The sequence below is a fragment of the Lissotriton vulgaris genome, chromosome 6, assembly GCF_964263255.1.
Source record: "Lissotriton vulgaris chromosome 6, aLisVul1.2, whole genome shotgun sequence".
In the NCBI taxonomy this organism is placed as follows: domain Eukaryota; kingdom Metazoa; phylum Chordata; class Amphibia; order Caudata; family Salamandridae; genus Lissotriton; species Lissotriton vulgaris.
Genome location: NC_141694.1, coordinates 1,389,350,879 through 1,389,373,022, shown reverse-complemented (window position 1 = coordinate 1,389,373,022; position 22,144 = coordinate 1,389,350,879). Strand labels below are relative to the sequence as shown.

General features: G+C 44.8%; 1 protein-coding gene across 4 annotated transcripts in view; it reads right to left on the bottom strand.

Annotated features, from left to right (window-relative positions):
* The window catches only part of PPP4R3B (protein phosphatase 4 regulatory subunit 3B), a 381,773-nt gene that overhangs the window by 220,229 nt on the left and 139,400 nt on the right, over positions 1 to 22,144 (bottom strand). For all 4 annotated transcript variants that reach the window (XM_086927499.1, XM_086927500.1, XM_086927502.1 and 1 more), the window contains exons 3-4: positions 19,259 to 19,357; positions 24 to 647 (exon numbers count right to left, since the gene is read on the bottom strand). In XM_086927499.1, the coding sequence (XP_086783625.1) occupies positions 24 to 647; positions 19,259 to 19,357 (723 nt within the window). The remainder of the gene's footprint in view (positions 1 to 23; positions 648 to 19,258; positions 19,358 to 22,144) is intronic.

Genomic DNA, 22,144 nt, shown 5'->3' with positions numbered 1-22,144 from the left:
TCTAATGCAGTTTGCAATCTTACCTGTAACATGCTAACAATCTCAACTTTGTTGAAGAAAATAAAAGACGTTAGAGTAGAAAGAAAGTTCTCTTCGAAAACGGATGGTGTAGGCAAGATGATGTCCTGTATGTACTGAACCCTGTAGGTCTGATGGATCTTCTGCCTAAGTTCTGAGTCCGTTATAGGAATAACCTCTTTAAATTTAGCAGTTTTGGTCAAAAAATCCCTGTGGCTTTTGGGCTGAGCTATTGCAGGATCATACTCTAGGCATCCTACAACATCCATGATACACTCATCTGAAAACATTACCTCAAACAGTGTTGCTTTATTGAGGAATAAAATCCCTCTAATAATTTCATATAAATGATGCAATCCTTCAGAGTTATCTAGGTTCTCACAAGTCTGAAAGAGCTGCAATAGTTTTTTTATGTAGCCTTCATTCTCCAAGGCAAGTGCCAACTTTTCCCTACGAATAGGAGAGGATAGAACAGAAGTAACAAGGTCAGCGATTTCTTCAAGTTTGTCAAGTTCACAGGTAGGAAGGTCAATCAAATGACTAGTTTCTGGCATCTCTTCAAAGCGGTCCTCTTCAGACTCATCAATGAGGTCTTGAGTAACTTCCACAGATGGATCCTTACCTTGAACCTATGAAACAAAGGCAGAGTGAATTACTTCCTTGGAAGAAAAAGAGCATTAGAAAGACACATGGAGAAACTCTTACTTCAACAAGTGTCAGTGTGCCTTATTTTCAACAAAGACATGAGACTAAGGTCTGAAGAAAGACCGAGAACATGGAAAAAGAAGAGAATCTTAAAAACTTACTTCACGCTTCTTGGTAAAAAGCAAATGAAGGAGGTTAGGGAAGGGACAAGGAAGGGGAAGTAGGCTATGCAAGGGGAAACAAGGCCAACTGTTCATTTGGTGGGGAGCATAGAAATAACACGCATTTACAATGCAATGGTCTCGGCTTTGTTAAAGTTAGAGCTATTGGCATTGCAAATTGCATTTTTTTCATTTTTTGTTTTTTTAAAACATAAATAAATGGTATTGTCATTTACAATGGCAATAGGTGAGCATTAGAGAGTAGTAGAGAGTATTAGCGGACACAGAGCCACACACACACACACACACACACACAGAGCCACACACACACACACACACACAGAGACACACACACACAGAGCCACACACACACACACAGAGCCACACACACACACACAGAGCCACACACACACACACACAGCCACACACACACACACACAGCCACACACACACACACACAGAGCCACACACACACACACACAGAGCCACACACACACACACACACACACACACACACACACAGAGCCACACACACACACACAGAGCCACACACACACACACACACACACACACACAGAGCCACACACACACACACACAGAGCCACACACACACACACACACAGAGCCACACACCATACACACAGAGCCACACACCATACACACAGAGCCACACACCATACACACAGAGCCACACACCATACACACAGAGCCACACACCATACACACAGAGCCACACACCATACACACAGAGCCACACACCATACACACAGAGCCACACACCATACACACAGAGCCACACACCATACACACAGAGCCACACACCATACACACAAAGAGCCACACACACACACAAAGAGCCAAACACACACACAAAGAGCCAAACACACACACACACAAAGAGCCACACACACACACAAAGAGCCACACACACACACAAAGAGCCACACACACACACACAAAGAGCCAAACACACACACACAAAGAGCCACACACACACGAGAGCCACACACACACGAGAGCCACACACACACGAGAGCCACACACACACACGAGCCACACACACACACGAGAGCCACACACACACGAGAGCCACACACACACGAGAGCCACACACACACGAGAGCCACACACCCACACACAAACACACAAAGAGAGCCAAACACACAAAGAGAGCCACACACACACACATACATACATACAGAGAGCCACACACACACATACAGAGAGTCACACACACACATACAGAGAGCCACACAGGCAGCTGGTAGAGCCTACAGGGGCACCAGACCATGCCAGGCAGCTATCATTTCTTAAACTATCTTGTTAACAGCTGTACATCTAGCCCATGCTGGTCATCAAGAGACAGTCTAAAAGTTGGTTCGGTAACAAAAGCCTGATTCCCTCAGTTAGACAAACTAGCTCAACTGTTGTGAAAGAATGCCATCAATGCCAAGTTTGCACTGTGACTGAACCACCAGTAGTCGAGTGGAGTACATATTAAAATATAGCAGAGATTGAAACCAAGTGTGCACATGCACAGAGTGGGTCAACGTTTGTGTTTCCAATGGATGTACTTCCCAATTACCCCTCATTCGAACATTCACTTCCGAAAGACAGTAAAATAATGGCGTAGAAGAAGAGACAAATTCTGTTTGAGGCACTGAGCCCAACATTCTTCTGCAAGCATAAGCTCGGGAGATATATAGTGTTTCTCAACAACAAATGTCCCTCACAGCAAGTTTTGCCTCCTGTATGAGCTGGCTCCCTGCCCTGGAGGGGAACCCATATGCAAGGTACTAGACAACAGCAAGAACAGTGGAAGAGGTTGTGACTGTGAAAGTATATGTCTTAAGTTAAGTTTCACAATCCCAGTAGAAAGACTGGGTAAAATGATTCGTTTATCATCAGAGTGTGAACAGCTTAATAAAGCTCCATTTCAAGAAACTGGTGCATGAATTCCGTCCCCTGCAGCCTAAACATCATGCGTTCCTATATCTAAAGTAAGAGGTTATTCCTACTTACAAATCTGCCCCATTCATGTCACCTATGACGACGCGACTATCCCATCTCATTGATGTGTTACTGCAGGTGATGACCCCCCCCCCCCCATTCAACTATGCCCCATCCAATCCTTGCCCCTCACCCTTTTTTATTATCACCTTTTATGCTCACCCACCCCTGTGCCGACTATCTCGTCACAATGATGCAACCTTAAGTCTTGCCCCGGCCCAATAAACGTATTGTTCAGTGCGAACATTGACACTCGGATAGGGTGTTACTTCCTGGTATAATCTGTCTGTGAACCTTTAATGTGTACGATATATTGTAGTTCTCTATTGGAATGTTCTTTGAATGCTATGCAGAAATGTCCTCTTTACAGACAGTTGACAGCTGGCTGGAAGCGTTGCTAGCATACACTTATAGTGTGCGTCAGCCCGTGCCAACGCTTGCAGTCAGTAGCTGTCACCTCTATTGCTACACTCACACTTCCACTGTCACCTCGTCCTACGTTGACAGCTGTCAAGTGGTCCATGACACATGAAAACCATAACCACTCTGCACATTAAGGTTATGTCCAGTTTTAAGATGTCCTGCAAATGCAGTGTTGCGCTAATATCGATGCTGCCCGAGGGGTCCATTACTCCTGCTCTTTTGGCTTCTCCCGGCGCTGCAGCCAAGATACCCACCACTTCCGGTGAAACTGCCAGTAACCCTCCCCCTTGGAGAAGACTTCTGGTGGAACAGCAAGAAAGCGCCCCCGAAGAAACAGTGATGAACACGAAGGTTCCCACTCGCAAACTTAAAGGGACTGCGAGAATGTATTTGTTTATTTATTTAATCCGTTTTTATATAGCACAGACTTTACTCGGAGGTGTCAGAGCGCTTCACGATAGGAACAGTACGTTACATGAAGTGAAAATTACAAGTGGGCATGTTACTAAAGCAAACGTTACGTTACATGAGGAAAAAGTGACAATTGTGCAAGTATCAAGAGCAAACAACATACAAGAAGAGGTAGCAAACAAAACGTTATAAGAGGAACAAGCGCTCCGTTTAGTTTGCAAGTCAGATGGAGTGGGATACCAGCGTGTTTACAGTTGGCACTGTCTACACAGCAAAGTACTAAGGCATTAACGTTTCGTACCATGTGAGGGAAACTTAAGAGCAAGAAAATTTGACATATGGATTGCGTTACATTAAAAGACCTTTTTAATGACTTGAAAAAATGTGTGCCACAAGGAGATATTAACGTTCATAAAGACTCACAATTCCTTTCTTGGTTTGAAAGGTTTGGTGTTGTGCCAAGATTTTTAGCGAAGTATGTGTATGTTGGCAGTTTTGCAGCAAGCTGGCATCTCCCTTTATGACATAGTTGGCTTAGGCGTCCTATGGTCAACCGTGTGTGGCACAGGACCCAAGATCCGATGGATTTCAAGTATGACTCATGCCATTGGTAAGTAGTAGTTGAAGATAAAGAAGGTGACAAGGCCTCCTACAGAGGTCTGTTGGTGGAGCCTTGACGGACTCCAGCCGTGAAGGGGAATCATAAGGCTGAGAAAGGGGGCGTGATTTGATGAACACCCTTTCTCGTATCCTGCCAGTGAGTGCTGAAAGAGTGCATGCATACCTGTGTTTGTGAGGTTGTGTGTTTGATTAGCTCAGGTGTGCGAGCGGTGCTCTTTGTGTTGTGAAGGGGCGGAGTGAGAGGCGATGTAGAGCCAGGCGTCCTCTGGCATGGCGCAATGGTCTCAGAAGCCGCCTCTCTGCCGTGAATGGGGCGAGGGGGGCGAGGATAGGGTTTCATGCTGCGGGGGCGGAAGGGGCGGTGGGGGCACAACGCTAGTCCAGGCGCTTTCCTGCCTGGGCCCTGCAGGAGGAGAGAGACGGGAGGAACAATGCTTTCAGCGTCACCGCAGGGGTTGCGCTAAACATGGCGGTGCCTGAAAACCAGCGACTGGGGGGGGGGGGATTGCGGGGGAAGGATGGAAAGAAGAGGCACTCCCGTCAACCGGACATGACCCCAAGTAACGTGATGATACTCCTACCGACCCGGTAGAAGAACCTGCCAACCATAAGGGGCGGAGTCGAGGTAAAGAAGAAGCCGCGTACCGAGTGAGACGAGGACCACCAATCCTGCAATGCAACCAAGGCACATGCCAACACTTGTGGAGAAGAGAACGCCACACCGGCAGCGTCGATAGAGACCTAATGGGCGTGGGAGATGTGAACAGCTAAGCCGGCGTGGGCAGTCACCCCTAAACCCGATCTCGACAGGGTGGGGGGAGGGGAGGAACGCCACCGCAGCAGGACGAGGCCAGCTGTCCGGAGGCCCAGAGCTGCAAACCGAGACATGGAGAGAAGTGGCATCAAGAAGCGACCGGACCCGAGCCCACTGGTGACCCAAGGTGAACCGTTCCACCCCAGGCCATAATCCCGACATCCAGCACGAGGCCCGAGGTGCAGGGGGGTAATTCAGGTCCCAGGGAGCCGACACCGGGGGAATAAGCCTTAAGAACAGTGGAACAATAGCTGTGAAGACATCTGCTCACCCCCCAAGGGAGATTGCAGCCAAAGGGCAGTGTCGACCTGTACCCATTACAACATGAATCCCCCCCAGCCGAGGGGGGGGATTCACATCACAATTACATTGGGTCTTATCCTCCCCAGATAAGACACAATTGACAGCCAACCAAGCTGGGCGCAGCACACCCGGAAAGATACAGCCACCCAGTAGATATAGAGCTATAGCCACAAGATAACAGGAGCAAAATCGCCCAGAAGAACTCACACCGAAAAGAGACCCCTGCCCAGAGCCAGACCCCTAAAAGACTCCACACCAGCAGTGTCCACGCACACCTCACAAGCAGTAACCAAAGCATTTTTGGAAGCTAAGCCCTGTCCTTTGCAGACTGGGGGGGCGTGTTTTTCGAGGAGAGAAAGAAACAAAAAAAAACACCCCTCAATCCGAAACGGACTGGGCTTAGCTACCAAAAATGACAAGACAGAACCCTCTTCTCCAATGGCTGGCCGCCGTTTAGACAGCCAGCCAATGGAGAAGAGGGGCGGGTTCAAGCCTCGCTACTCTGAGACATAAGATCTCGCCAGCGAGACTACACATGTGCAGCCTACGCTAGCTGAGACCTAAAAAGGAATAAATGATTATGTGAAAACTGAATAATAGTTTTCGGGGTTTTTTTTATTCTGTAAGGAGGTATATTTTTTGGCTACCTCGAAAACTCAATCAAAGTCACAGGTGTTTAAAAAGTACCAAAAACGATTTGGTCTCAACACAGTGGGATTTAAATCTTCCGCTTCTAGCGGAACAGCTATTCTGCTTCTGAGGTTCCTGGTACTTCCTAATTTGTGAACGGTGGAGTAGAGATTAGCAGATTGTTGACATTCAAGGGCTTTAAAGATGAGGCAAGCAAGTGTAACGTTCAACTCTGGTCTCTGAAGGAAGCCTATTAAGATGTTACATTGAATAAATCTATTTAGCAGAGGTCTGAATCTTTTTAAAGATGGAGATCGATCATTTCAATGTAAACAAGTATTTTACAGGGCGGTTCGAATCAAATTGGAAAAAAAAATTAACTTTTTGGGTAAGAAGGAGAGATAAGCAATCAATATTTAGTCCTATTTACCACTCTGCATTGCATTTTTGGTGGTGTCAATTAATATTAATTCAGACTTTTCTGGGTTTAACTAAAGGAAGTTTGAGGATATTCATTTTTAATTTTTATAGGGAATTTTTGTAGTCTTGTACTAATGAACAAAGTGGACAGAGCTTCAGTGCGATACAAATAATAAGACACCAATTACCACCAATTACCAAAATCTTTTTCTCTCTCATGGGAGCGGAGGATCTTACGTGCCTAAATGCTCCATTTCTGGATTGATGAGTTGGATGCATACAATTCCTACCTTGATTTCAGAGTCTGCATGACCTCTCCTATTGCAGAAATGATACACCAACATATCGGACTACAAAAACTAAAAGACTGACATGTCCATGTTGGGAGAGAAATAAGAAAATGTCTGTGACCAATCTACTGACTGATTATTCCCTAGTATCAATGGCTCTGGGAACTTGGGGGTGAAACAGTAAGACATTCAGCATTTTAACCGGTTGCCATTAGTGTTAACCTAAAACCGGTTGTTTTACTTTCTCTGGTTCTGTATGAAATAAACTTTTGTCCTGTGTGTGTATATGAGCGAACCTTGTGAAAAATCTATTTCTGGATGGCTTTTATGCTCAGAGTTCCAATACACTGGTATGTTTGCTTATACTCTCTATATTACCACTTTTTGTGGGTTGACAATTGTGACTTTGGGTTCTTTTGTAGTAAAGGTCATTTGAAGCTAGGGATATGCATAAAAGGCTGCTCAGGAGAGATTTGGGGCTGGCCTATTGAAGAATATGCTGTGTTTTGGTAAGATCAACAAAAAGATGCTCCCATGCCCTGATAGATTGAGACCATTGACTCACTAGCCGCTGAAAAAAAGTTGACAATTGCAGCCTTGCATTGTGAAGTAATGGTGTGCATAAATACATTATTCCTAATAACTTCATCCTCTTCCTCGCGGTCAGACTTTGAAGCCTGATAAAGGGTAATCAATTTATGAAAAGTCTGTTCAATAATAAGCTTTGGTTACCACTATACAGGGTTGCATTTGCAAAATTCTGGATGTGCAGCGGAAGTGGATTGGATTATGATGCATTAAGTGGGAAGCCTAGATTGCCTAGTAACATTGTTGCATCTACATTTGTCAGTTCTTGATGTGCTATGATTGATGCACCAGATAGTTCAGCAGGAGCAATGTTATGTTACTAGTATTTGTTTAGAGTATGTACACCAGGGTTGGTTTCTTGGTGCTAGGGTGTACATCATGAGGCACATGGTTTTGGTCATAGCCCTGTTGAGAGCGCCATGTTTTTAGTAAATGCCTGAATCTCATATAGGTGGGGTAATTCTGATATCAAGAAGAAAGGAGTACGATATGCGGGGACAAGTACTGAGAATCTGGAACCACCCGTTATCTTCTTTTTGAATTTGGGGACTGTCCGGCGATTCATATAGATGGATCTTCGGTTTCGACTGGGGGTGTATTTTTTTTTTTAATTCTGTCAGATATAAAGGCTGGGTTTCTTCTGCAGAGGGACTTAAAGGCAATACATCCAGTCTTGGAGACAGTCCATTGTTCTTCCGGAAGCCAATGCAATTTTCTCATCAGCGGGGGATGTGGCAGTGTCTGGGCTGTTGAAAAATGATCTTGGCTGTCTGGTTTTGTGCCAGTTAAGAGTATGCCTTTGAGGCCTTTTCAAAGGCCCAAATAAAAAGAGTTTGTCTTCTCTACCCAAGAGATGATTAAGGTTATGAACTTGCTGATTAACAGGAGCAAAAACACCCAGAAGAACTCACACCGAAAAGAGACCCCTGGCCAGAGCCAGACCCCTAAAAGACTCCACACCAGCAGTGTCCATGCACACCTCACAAGCAGTAACCAAGGCATTTTTGGAAGCTAAGCCCCGTCCTTTGTAGACTGGGGGGCATGTTTTTCGAGAAGAGAAACAAACAAAAAACACGCCCCTCAATCTGCAACGGACGGGGCTCAGCTACCAAAAATGACATGACAGAACCCTCTTCTCCAATGGCTGGCCGCCGTTTAGGCAGCCAGCCAATGGAGAAGAGGGGCAGGTTCAAGCCTCGCTACTCTGAGACATAAGATCTCGCCAGCGAGACTGCACATGTGCAGACTACGCTAGCCGAGACATAAAAAGGAATACATGATTAGGTGAAAACTGAATAATAGTTTTCGGGTTTTTTTTTTAATTCTGTAAGGAGGTATATTTTTTGGCTACCTCAAATCCTCAATCAAAGTCACAAGTGGTTAAAAGTACCAAAAACGATTTGGTCTCAACACAGTGGGATCTACAGCGTTTCAAGAAGCAGGAGGAGATTACTGCAGGAAGCTGGCTGTGTATATACTATATCAAAATGAGGTATAGTGTACACAGAATCCAGTGGATCCCCAAAGGTAGGCAAAAGTAAAAGTAGATAGCACCTTATGCTCGATTTGTAGTGTAGTGTTGTGTGGGCGAGCAGTAAGGGTTTGCCAGAGGGTAGTGTTAAACATTTGTTGTAAAAGCTCAGGCAAGAAAGGATCTCAGAGAGGATGTAGCCTTACGGCTAGAGCGGTCGGCCTCGAAGCTGGAGAACAGGGTTCAAGTCTCGGCAACCACCTTCACACAACATCCTGCGATTCTGAGCAAATCACTTATTCTACACGTGCCTAACAAAAATGAATGTGTCCATCTGTAACGAAACTGGTGCTCATGTAAAGCACTCTGATACCCGACATAGTCAGGTCTAGTTTGCGCTATATAAAACTCTAAAAAAATAAAAAATTATTATTCAATCAAAGAATGAACTCAGACCAATGTGTGTGTATGCAAAATATTATTTCATTATATTTATTTTCTAATAACACGTAAGACTGGCACAATTAAGTGTAAATAGTACTTTTAAAGGCAGGTTGAACAACACAAGCAAGCTGACAAAATTGACTGTTACAGGTCTGTAAATACTTTGAATACAGTTGAAATTACTGTTAGCTTACTTTTGATAACTTAAGAGATTACTTTATGGATTACTTTGTCTACTCAGTGTGATGTGCCTAGATATCACACTGGGTCAGTTCCTAGAGAAAAGGTAAGTAAAGCAGTTTTTGTATATTTGCAGTTTTTCAATATTTCACACAAAACCAACTGAATACTTAGAACAATTTTCACAAGAAAGCAGTCAATGCAGTCCTGTGGGAGGAAATTAGGTTATTGGTATCAAGGTAAGTACTTAAAATTGGGAGTTGGGTTGCTGGGGTTAGAACAAGGGTTCCCCCAGGGTCAAGGATGCACTCTCGAAGCTCCCTCAGTGGCAATAGCATGGCCAGGTGCAGAGTGCTGAGGCCCAATGTTATCCAATGGGGGATAGGGAGCCTCCGGTTGGTGGCTGCTCACCAGCACGTCACAAGGTTGTGTGAGCAAAGCTCCTGGTGTTAGGCTCAGGGCAAATGGGGGAATCAGAGTTAGCACAACCTACAATGGCAGTGTTTGTGTGTAAAGTTACAGGGCCTCAAGTGTGGCACAATAAGTGCTGCACCCCTTAGAGGCCTTTCCTTGCCACAGTGCCTTTGGTACCTATGGTACCATTTACAAGGGACTGACGTGGTCAAAGAGTGCCAATTGGGTTTGGTTTTAATACAGTGTAGGGAAAGAGCATAGGCCCTGGGTACCTGGTTGGCAGGAACCCAAGGCACACTCAAAGTACATCAACAGTTTGGCAAAAAGAGGGCACTTTCTTACAATTACTGCTCCTGGTTGGGGATTCATAGAGAGATCCTGGTCAATGAGGACCCTAAGACTTTTTACTAATCTCTTGGGAGTACTAGGAGCGCCCGTTGCAGGAGGTCAGAATGAAGGATTCCACAAATCACTTCCTTTGACTCCAGGGAGCTGTCAATGGTAAAAAGTAACTGCATGTCTTCAGCATATTCATAGATGCAGACATTCATTTTTTAAGGGAGTGCATTAGGGGGTGAATATGTTGGTTAAAAAGATGAAGGGACAGGGAAGTTCCATGGAGTACTCCACAGTTCAACTGAACTTTGGGTGAACTGAAGGGAAACAGCCGGACCGATTGTGAGTAGCCATTTAGAAAGGACATGACCCTGTCTATAGTGGTGTCCTATAAACCTGGGGCTCCGACACTGTCCACCAGGAGGTCATGGTCGACTGTCAAAAGCCGCTGATGGGTCCAGGATGACCAGCACCTAAGTGATGCCGCGTCTGCTTCTTCCGTCTGCTTCTTCCCGGATGTCATCCATAACGGAAAGGATGACCGCTTCAATAGAATGGGGTGGCCGGAAACTCACATGGTGATGGTCAAGGAAATTGGACTTCTTAAGGAAGGAAGAGGTGTCAGACATGCGCCTCTAAAACCTTTGCTAGGTAGGGGAGTAAGAAGATGGAACTGTAATTTTTCAGGACCGATAGGTCTGCGCCAGATTTCTTTTAGAGGGGTACCATATTAGCCACCTTAAAAGGGCTACGGAAACTGCATTGATTGAGGGACAAGTTAAGAAGGACGATGGCCAGAGTCTGGAAGAGACACAATACAGTTTTTTAGGACCTGTGGGGACAAGTGCAATTTGAAGATCCAGACTTAACTTTGGTCAGCAGGTCCACAAGGCAATCCTTTCTGATTGCAGGAAAATCTGCTACTGTAATAAAGTTTCTATCTTATAAGGAAGTTGCATTGAGAAGTGAGCTAGGAGGAATGATGTATTTTATCATCTCGATCTTGTAGATGAAGGAGTTGAGGGCTTCACATGGGTTTTGAGTGGGTAGCATAGGTACGGTCATTATCAGGGTTAAAGAGTTCGGAGACAATTCCGAAGAGCTCTGAATTTGTTCACAGAGTTCAATGTTTTATTCGAGAAAAAAGTACATTTAGCTTGCATGATTGGCTTTTTATATACTTTAAGGTGTGTATAGACTTACTTTTTGTCAGTAGAATTGTTCTGCCATTTACGTTCTACATGGTTAAGTTCAAGTTTGGATAATTTTAGGTCATTTGAGAACCACAGACACATCATGGCGTCTAGCCTCTTGGCTTTTCGGAGGTGAGCATGCAAATTACTGGCTATTGTAAGCCAATGGGAGATTATTTCCTCGTACTGGTCTAAGCTCTCATTTGGGGTAGGTAGGACGATTTCCAGTAAGTCACAGAAGGCGTTGAAGTCTACTCAGGTCCACTTGCTGGAGAGAATTCCAGGACATGAGGGGTGTTTAAGAGGGGACAGGCCAGTCAATGAGAATCTGATTAAATAGTGATTCGACCAAATGCAAGGGGAGACCGTGAACCTGGATATAAGCAGAATGGTGGACCAGACCTGGTATAGCTTGTGACCTTTGATATGGGTGGGTAAGAACACATGTTGAAAGTTTAGGCTGCTAAGCAGGTCGGTTAAATTTGTGATGTTCCCCCACCTGTTTCCTCATTTGCCCAGTAGTTGAGGTTGTCAATTAGCAATATTTCTGCATAGTCAGTGACTAGAGGAGAGATTGGCTCTGCCAGAAGTTGTAGAAACTGTTGCTTGTAGCCTTGGGGCCTGTACATGAGAACGCATAGAAAGGAGGAAGTTAAGGACAAGTTTGATCAGTAGGCCATCAATGGTTGGAATAAGTGACGTAAGCCAGGAAAAACAAATATGTTTCTTGATTGATTGCTGCTGCTACACCTCCACCTATTTTTCCTAGAAGACTATTGGTTTGAAGTAACTAGTAGCTTTCTGTAAGGGCAGCTAAAATATCTGGAGTGGATTCATCAGGTAAACATGTTTCGGTTAAGAACAGAATATCAGGGGATTCGGAACCAAGTATGTGTAGTATTTAAATTTGGTGTTTGACTATACAACCGGTAGTAAGATAAGTTACCAAGAGCAGGTTGATATGAAACTTGGTGAGGAGTAGGAGTAACATTTCTAACTGAGGCAGTGACGGGGGGAGGAGGGGAGTGAAAAGGGTTAGGCTGCGCAGAAGTTTTGACCAATACTATTACTGGGATAATGTTTAAGAGACCTAAACTGTGTAGTTTTGGCAAGAGCAAAGGGTCTTATTGATGGTTTACAGACTAGAGGCATCTGAGATTGTCTGAGGAGTAGGTACGTTTTTGAGCAGGATGGCTGGCCCCAACAGGCTGCAAATGGTCTTGACTTTGGTGCATCAGTGGCGCATCAGCTGCCTACAACAAATGGCTGGGAAGGTCTAGTGGGCTCCGCCCACCTCAGTGCTGATTGGTTCCCCCAAAATCCAATCTAAGACGCCATAGCGCAAATTCAGGGCAATTGTTTTAATGCAGGTAACGCAATAAAGTGCTCGATTTTTAAAACAGATAAGGTGCAATTTTTAAATCTTTCCAAAAGATTGCTAAAGTGCAGCTAGCGTGTTCAAATTAGCCGATCTGCAAGGGAACACCAAACTCGGGCACCTTAACAGCTGACTCTCTCAACATAAATGCATAGCATCTTCTTGAGCCCTTTCTGGACGATATACAGCCCCTTGTGGCTAGGAAGCTGTATATCCAGCTTAGAACAGGGACCATCCCGGTTAACGCGTTTACGAATAAATGGTCAAAAGACCACTCGGCTGGGTGTCCCGCCTGCTGATGAGACCGACATTCATGTTTTTTTTCTTTTGTCACGGCTACAAATCTGCTAGACGGCGTTGGCTCATACCACTATGTAGGAACTTTGGCTGTACGCAGTATTTGGAGGTGTATAGAATTCTAAGATTTGACACCCCCCCCTACCCCCATAGTATTTGCCGTGTCCCGATTCCTTAATTCTATGTGGCAGAGGCGTAGGGCCATTTGTAATATATCTCAGCAGCTGTAAAAAATATCCCCTCCAATCATGTTGTTTTTACTCTTACAATTTAACATTTTTATCTGGTTTTAACCATCATCGTTTCTAACTGGTGTAAAGTCATTGGACCAACTAAAATGTTTCTCTGCCCATATTTTGTAATCTGCTACTAAAGAAATGTCATGATTAGTCCTAAAAGAGCTATATGTATTTATATGTATTTTTTACCTTTTATGACCGAAATAAAGCTGAATGAATGGAATGGCAATTCTTAAATCTTTCCAAAAGATTGCTGAAGTGCAGCTAGTGCAGCTGCTAATATCCAATTCAATGCTGGTGCAGAAGACATACCTCTATTGCACTCTTCATGCATACAGTCTAGAAAGCATGCAAAGGCACAGCAAAACAGATGGACAAGCATTTGCAATGCAATAGGTCTCGCAGTTACGCAAGTTTAACCCCTCCCCTGCTGATGACGGAACCGCTCTGTCATCAGCCGCGGTGGCGCTGTGCTGATGACGGAGCGGTTCGGTCCTGGCCCGCCAGACGCTCCTGCGCGGATTCCGCGCCTGCGCTGGGCATTCTATTGAGCGGGTGCGGCCATGACGGAACCGCTCAGTCATAAGCACAGTGCAACCGATGCTGGTGACGGAGCGGTTCCGTCACCAGCATGAGCCCGCCACATTTCCGCCCCGCCCCCTTAGCACTGCGGCGGAATAGCCGCCACAGTGAAGGGGTTAAGCTATTGGCATCATAAATAACAATGCCTTTTATTTATGTTTTTAAAAAGAAAACAAAAATAAAAGGCATTGTTATTTGCAAAGTCAATAGCTCAAACTCGCGTCAATGCGAGACCTATTGCATTGCAAATACTTTAATGTGCAATTTGTGACAAGTACATTTAAAATATTCTTTCCACACATGTGGAATACAATTTACTATGTGTGTTGCTTTCATGTGATGCTCAAGCCATTAGGTGCACTCCTACAAACAGCACTCTCACATGTCACAAGTGTGTTTTGTAGCTAGGACATCAAGTTGATAAGTCTGAAATATAAACTGTAACAATGAAAGCCTAACCTATCGCCTATATACCCAAAGCAAGTACCTCCCACTGCATACCAACGAGGTGGTGGTGATATAGAGGACAGCCACTTGGGATGGGCTAAGAGACTGACGAACAAACTCCATTACAGGATAGCAAATTTATTAGCGGTAGGGAAGTTACAGAGATTCCAATGTTGAAATTGTATAGGAATTAGCAAACTAGGTAATCTATGGACAGATCGGGCCCTGATGTCCTGTTGCTCACTTCAGACTAGTTTAGGATGATGAATTCAGAAACCTACAAGTGTGAAACATCCAAGGGGAACAACTGTAGAGGAGGCCTACTCCAGCTAGAAGACAGGCTGCTCACTGAACCTCTCCATAAAAAAGTCATACGTTGACAAATAAGAAACGTGTTAAAATCCTGCAATACAATTATATAATTGAACATTGACCAAGAGAACGACTTGGGGGACATGGAATAGGAAGAATCGCGGAGATCTCTAATGAAGATAGCAACTTGAGCATGATTTAGACTGCTCCAATTACTTATCTTCCATATATCCTATAATACCAGATTTGCGCTGAGGGAAAGGGGGAGGGTAGACTGGTAAATATGCGAGAGGTTGTAGGCAAAAGGGCACTTTTATCCACCTACTTTGGTTATGCTCCAACTTTGAGCCAATCTAGGAAAATGTTTGTGTTTCTGTGACCTGCCCCTGGCAAGCCCACAGAAACACAATAGAGGACTCACCTAAATTGATCATTCTTAACATCTGGTGCGAGGGAGGTCCACCAAAAGCGGTTATTTCTTGGGCCTGATAGTTCCTAAACTGAGAATTGCCCATAAATGTGAGCGGCGGCCTCACCACACTTGAATGGATGGACGGAAGGCATGGTGAGGTGTATGCTGGCCAAGACACAAGTCTACAAAGATACAGGATGTTCGCACAAGAGAACAAAAATGTGGCAGCACTGATAGGGTTATAGGGGCATACCATTGTCAATGTAATCATTGGTATGTGATATGTATGTAAATGTATTGGCATTTATATAGCGCACTACTTACCCGTAGGGTCCCAAGGCGCTTCGACCGCTGCGAAACCCTTCCTGGCTTCCCTGAGAGATGGTCCCTTAATGGGTATCTCCAGGGTGAGACCAGGCATCCCCGGCGGTCTGGTGGGGCCGTTAGTGAAGATGAGGCAAGCTAATGCCCAGAGTTGCCGAGTGTGATCGCTGATCAGAGTGGGCACCGAGGCGAGAGAATTATCGAGTCCGCTGACCCTGGTCCAGAAACCTGCCGCGCCGGGAATCGAACCCTGGTCCCGGGCCGTCCTCTGCTCTCGGGTCTGCCGCCTCTAACCAGTGAGCCACACTACTACTACTGATACACTGATAAGCCTTAGTTCTTGGCAGGAGCAGGACTACCGGGGGTCAAGGACTTGAAAATGTGTGTCCACTTTAATATGGTGAAAAATACATTTCTTAATGATACGGAAAATTATGTTACTCTGAAGGTAGCTATGATACATTAATTATTTGAAAACGAACACTTTTTTTTTCAGCCATCTCTATTAATTTCTTGTGCGTTTCATCTTTGCCTGGCATGAATATCAAAGTAATGCCAGTGGCTGCAGAGATATGATTATGAGAGCTAAACCCGGTATATTGCTCCACGGATCATACATCTGTTCCTGAAATCTGTACCCGTCCTCGTATCCGCATGTTCCAATTCCAGCGGGTCCACTCAGCCTTTCATTCTTCAGAGTTCGATAAAATGACTAGGGTTGGGTAACAATATACATCTGGTATTGAGCACCAAAGTGCCCCACGGGTGAGCATGCACTTTATGTGCCTTAAAACAGATCGATCATCGACGTACCTTTGTTACAATGTATGACTTCTTGTTGCGTCTGCTTTCCAGAGGTGCAACTACTGACTTAGCTGAAAATAAACTTCAGCTACAAGCAAAGTTAACATGCCGATGTAATATATTGTGATATTTCGCTAGCCATAATTTGCACTCATCGTGGGTTGCTTACACGGTTGGTTTGCGGCAGAAAGACTTCGACATAATTTATAAAGTGAACTGCAGTGGTGGTCGCTGTGGCAGGATGCATGGTATGTTGGCCAACCATTGTGACGCAGATGAAAAACCCACAGATGACTCAATGGGCCTCAGGGGGGAGGAGAGTCAGGGGAAACTGGTCACCGCACACCGTGCAAAATTAGGATTGTGGCAGGGCAAAATAAATGGAGGCATTTCAGTTTTCACTGGCACTAAAGGAAGGGAGCAGCTCGGCTGTACTTTGACAGTAATGTGAATATCTGAAAGGCGCAATTAGTTAACAACAAAGAAAAGGGGCGAGAGCACAAAAACGGGGCAGGCCAATCACAATCTGTATACAGTCCCCGGACGAGGGTGATAATTCGCAATCTGTGTCCAACAACAATAGGAACGAAAATATAGAATGTGTGCGCACGATACAAATGTGGGAACATCGGTACAAAGCGCAGAACAGCGAGGGAAAATGCACAACGCATGGTCAGCTGAAATAAGTGCAAGAGTGCAGAAACTATGCATTCTCCATGAAAGAGCACGATTTGTGCTATGCACTACAAAAAGCATTATATTGCCTGATTACTGCACAAGTCAAGGAGTGCAAGACCTGTGACTATCATCAAAAGGATTAGATTCCAAAATGTGAGCACACAGTACTTGAATCACACTGCACGGTGTCTACTAGCAGCACAACGAAATGGAGGCAGAGGCTATAGGCAGGGCACAAGTCCTAAACTAGCCCAGGAGTTGTATGCGCACGCCGTGAAAGTGCATCTCAATTCACTTAATGACCTGTCGCAGGAGGAAAGACAGATGGCGGATGCTCGCGTGCAAGCAAACTTATGCGCTGGCTCGGGCGAGACCTAAAAAGGACCAAAATTACTAGGAGTGCTTCCTGTACGACCAGAGAAACATCCCAATGTAGAGCAGCGGATGTGACCTAGGTATACTCCAATAATAAAGCTGTACGAATACCCATATTAGAAGAACTATGAACAAAAATAATACCACACAGGCATGGGTTAACTGGCCGTACCAAAGGTTGTATGGGGAACAGATGCTACTAAGTTCAGGGTAAATTTAGAGAGGTATACAGCGATTTATTGCATTTACATAAACTTTCAAAATATTTGGGGTTGAAAGCAGCAGGAACAAGAGCTATCTAGCTTATGCCAGTCATAGTCTTCTGAAATTAGTGGCATCTTAATTAAAAGAACTATAATCTTGGAAATGAGAAGTGTTGCCATGGTCCAGGGGGGCGTTACTAGGGGAAATTCCATCCCTGGGGTTAGTGCTTCATGCAGAAGCAAGCCTCCTGGCGGTTGATCCTGGACGCAGGAGCCGCGCACTTGCCAGTTTCGCCCGAGGGTACGTGAAGCACTCTCCTCGAGGGTGGAGGTGCTCGTCCTCTGAACTGCGCAGTATTGTGCGTGGGTGAATCTGGGGGCAAGGGGAGGGCATGGAATATACGCACCCCCATTCATTAGGACAGAGAGGGTCTTGACAGAGTGACAAATCCCTGCCCCCAAGGGGAAGAACAGGATTCTCAATTTAGACGGTCCAGATGAAGGAGTTGCTGACGGAGGAGTGCATGAATCCTGTACCCCGCAGATTAACCTGACTGGCTTCATGTCCCGTAAGTGTGGTCCGTAGGCCCCAGGAGAGAGCACTCTGCAGCGGCCAGGCTCGCCTTACCTGCGTCTCGAAGGCTGCCACCAAGTGCGGGTTTTAAACAGCCATATACAGGCAGGCCGGAAGCCTAGGTTACCATAGGCCCCGTAACAGCCTATAGGCAGACAGAGGCATCTCCTCTGGGGCCCGGGACTACGATACATAGGTGAAATCGTGCGTCAAGTGACATGAGTGCGGAAGTGCAGCGGATCATACGGTGGAGATGTTTCTGCAAGTGGAGATCCATAGAGAGAGGAGACACTTGTGCAAGTGCCAAGGATGTCCGCTTCCAGTCTAAACATTGTGTCACGTGACAGAACCGTGAAAGTTTCTGCTTTAGAGAGGAGACGTTTTTGCGAGTAGTGGGGTATCTTCTTTCCTGCTTGCCAGCCTAAAGCTTGCGTTAACTAACAGACGTGTGGCCGTAATCGAATTGACGCTTATGCGCGGACCTAGTAATATCACACTGCACGGTGTCTACTAGCAGAGCAACGAAATGGAGGCAGAGGCTATAGGCAGGGCACAAGTCCTAAACAAGCCCAGGAGTTGTGTGCCGCAAAAGTAAAAGTGTATCGCGATCGCAATGCACTTAATGACCCGTGACAAGAGGAAAGACAGATGGCGGCTGCGCGCATGCACGCTTTCACGCACGCAAGCTTGAGGCCACCAAAATGCCGCTTTCTAAATGTTTCGCAGAGCAGCGCATGCGCTGGCTCAGGCAAGACCTAAAAAACGAACTCGTCTTGAATAAAATAAATCTGCCAAAATATCCCCACTACAAATATGAAGTCTATGATGGGAGAAAAACCAAGTCAAACAGGAACATTCAAAAGGATACAAAACAATTCGACGAGAGGGATGCACAAGTCAACATTCAGATTTTTTTTTTTTTTTTTTTAACTTCTCAATCAATTTTCAGTTCTCTCAAAGCTAAAGATGACAACACTTTTCTTAAGCTAGTGAGGCACAACCCAAGCAATCTCCAAAGAAAAACCCAGCTCTGAAGCACTACAAGAAATGCCAAAATGCTTCAAGGTTTACGATTATCTAATTTTCCAGGGACCCTACTGTGTTAAGTGTGGTGCATGCATAATAGTGGACATCATCCACTTAAAATAAAAGTTAATGACCTGATCTGATATTTGAAATTGATACCTATACGAACAGCTGGATACAATGTGGATGTGTGCAGTAAACATTCAAAATATACAGTTTAGAAACAAATGTTTACCTGACAAATTTTTTCCCATATCTCATCACAGCCAGCCTTTTCTTGGAAGCTTAACGCCAGATCATAATTCTCAGCTTCTGACCACACAATCAGGGTATCCTGTTTACAAAATAAAAAACTAAATGATTAAGTTTAATTTCTGTTGGTTTCATGTGACAAATGAAAAAAATGACATGCTTTAGCAGCAACAACCACCAGTACTAACACAAGCATATTTCATCGGAACCCAAAATGGTTTGAGGGCAAAATGAATTTACAAATACATTTACTTAAATTAATCAAAAGCAGCTAGATGATAAAATGAGTCGGGAAACTTTAACAGGAGTGTCAGATTTAATTTTAGATGGGGGAGATTCAGCGGAAAACATTTGTTTCCATTTTCACTATTTTCTGGGGGGTCCTCAATGCCAGAAAACAACAGTCATCAGCCAATGCAACATGCTGAATTCCTACAGCAAGAAGCTCAGGGCAGACATGGGATACAAGAGTATTTGTGTTGGGCAGATGAGGTTGGAGTAGAAAAGAAGGGATTGGAAAGTAAATACATGCAAATATTAACAAGCAAATATACAAACCTGTAGGAAGCATTGTAATCTGATATTATCCCGATTTAAACTTGAATGCATGAAGTCGACGTGCATGGCATAAAGGTTTTCTGCACTTACTTTAATAGAAATTATCTAGCATAATCTGCCCAGGCCTCTAATAAAACAAATTATCTTGCATAATAACTACAAGTCCACAGAACAGATGACAAAACAAGCTGCTAGGAAAGTAAAACCTCTAATAACAAGAATTATAGTACCACAAATGTAAAAGTTATCTGGCTACTCAGGTGATCGTTGCAGCAAGAAAATTGAAATTGTGATCTGTGCAGTGGCGGCCCGTAAGTTTAGGAGGGAGGGGGGCAGACTGGCCCCAAGCACATACACACTTACAGCCAGGAATTCACACGTGCACACAACCACATCCATTCACAACACTCATTACCAAACATTCATACATACATGAACGCACCAAACAATTTCTTTTAAAACACACGCACTTACCAGCAGCTCTGCCTAGGAGGTCCCAGGAGGCATGGGACTGCTGCTACCTCAGGGTCATCCAATGAGGGAAGGCAACAGTCCCAATGTCATCAGAGAGTGGGATGGGGTCAGTGACACTGCTGATCCCACCCCACTCTTTGATGAAGTGTCACTGATTTGTTGTGTAGTTCCTGTAAACCTATATAGGATCTGAGTGTTTGGACAACGTACACTGTAGGATTGGTGTCCAGACACCCCCATCAGGTATGTTAGCCTGTATATCAGCTAGCTCACAGTGCCACTAGATACCCCTCTTCCCAAGGAAATAATATTTCTTGGCAACTATCGAACATGAGAACTTTGTCTCATCAGGGATCGTGGAAACAGTGAATTACTTTTCGCTCAGTCACTCGTGCTCACTCTGTCTCATAGAGATACACAAAATAAACAGTGGGGATATTTCTCAATAAGCATTTATTGAACCTGCGTCATTCTAGTGTAAAATAGATGTGCTGAAACAACCATAAGACAATAACAGATATAAATGATTATAAGCACCAATGGAGTAAAAGGACGGTAGATTTCTACCATAGTGCTAAAACAAGGAATACAGGCAGGTAATAAAATACATGACAGTAAAATGGGTACCCCTATGATGCGATCCTAACTAGATGTACCTAGCATGTATGTAGGTGTAGAGCCAAGAATCCCTCTAGGATAAAGTCAACCCCATTACCTGAAGTGAGAAACTGTGGGGGCCCCGTCTTGGCCTCGAGTGTCGAAAAAAAAAAAAATCTAAGGATGGAGTTGATGCCCATGCGCACTATCGTCCGAGAGAGGAGTCACCTATCTCGTGACAACATAGACTTCTCCCAAGACAACAAGAAGATGCAAGCATCCGAGCCCAACACCAGGTAGCAATCTAATGCTAAGTGAGATCTGCAGCTCATATGCTTTGAGCAGCTAGTTTTCAGGGAAAACCCCACGTCCTGTAAGAAGTACCATAACTAGGTAAAAGGTCAGTCCCAAGAACTGTTATGTGGTGTAATGGTAGGGGAGAATATAGGTGAAAGGTTGAGTTGCTACTTGAGCCTATATTGGGGTACCTATATCAAACGTAACAGATTGACACTCAACCCTGGGTGCATCAAGGCTTACAACTGAAGCACCCAGATGTGAGGCAATCAGTGACGGTACCCCTCGTCACTGAGGGGAGGGCCTCGGGGACCTTTGCTGAGCTGAGGAAGTCACGCCGACAGGACCTGTGACTTTCTCAGCCAGCAAAGTTCAGCTCAGGCAACAAGGAGCCTGCACATTTAGCGCATGTTTGCTCCTGCCTGCCTGACCTGAAAATGAACAGTATCTGTCAGGCTGACCTTTGTTCAGCCCAACAATGTTTGTGAGGGGCGAAATGTGTGGGGGGGGGAGGGTTTGAGGGGGGCCTCAGCCCCAATGAACCGACCACGGCTGGATCTGTGATATTTTACAGAAGGACAGAAGATCAAAACCTGTATTTGAGGGAAGAGAATTCTGAGCTCAATTCAAAATGTAGTTGTGACTATTCCAGAGGAAATTACAACACTTATTGATGGGGGACAGGGAGTACCATCTCAGTTGCTGGTCTTGCAGCTACACATCAATGTAAACTAGTCTAACTGTTACCCACATTCACTGCAACGATAAAGTAATGCTGTACTCAAATTCCTAATTGCGGTTAATTGATAATTATTTACACCATCACCTAGCGCAACACATACTTATACTGCTTTCTTAGACCCCCTTAACAAGCAATCATATGCTAATTCAAATTTGTGAACACACTGGGTGCAAGATAAGGCAATAAAGGTACTGGGTTCGG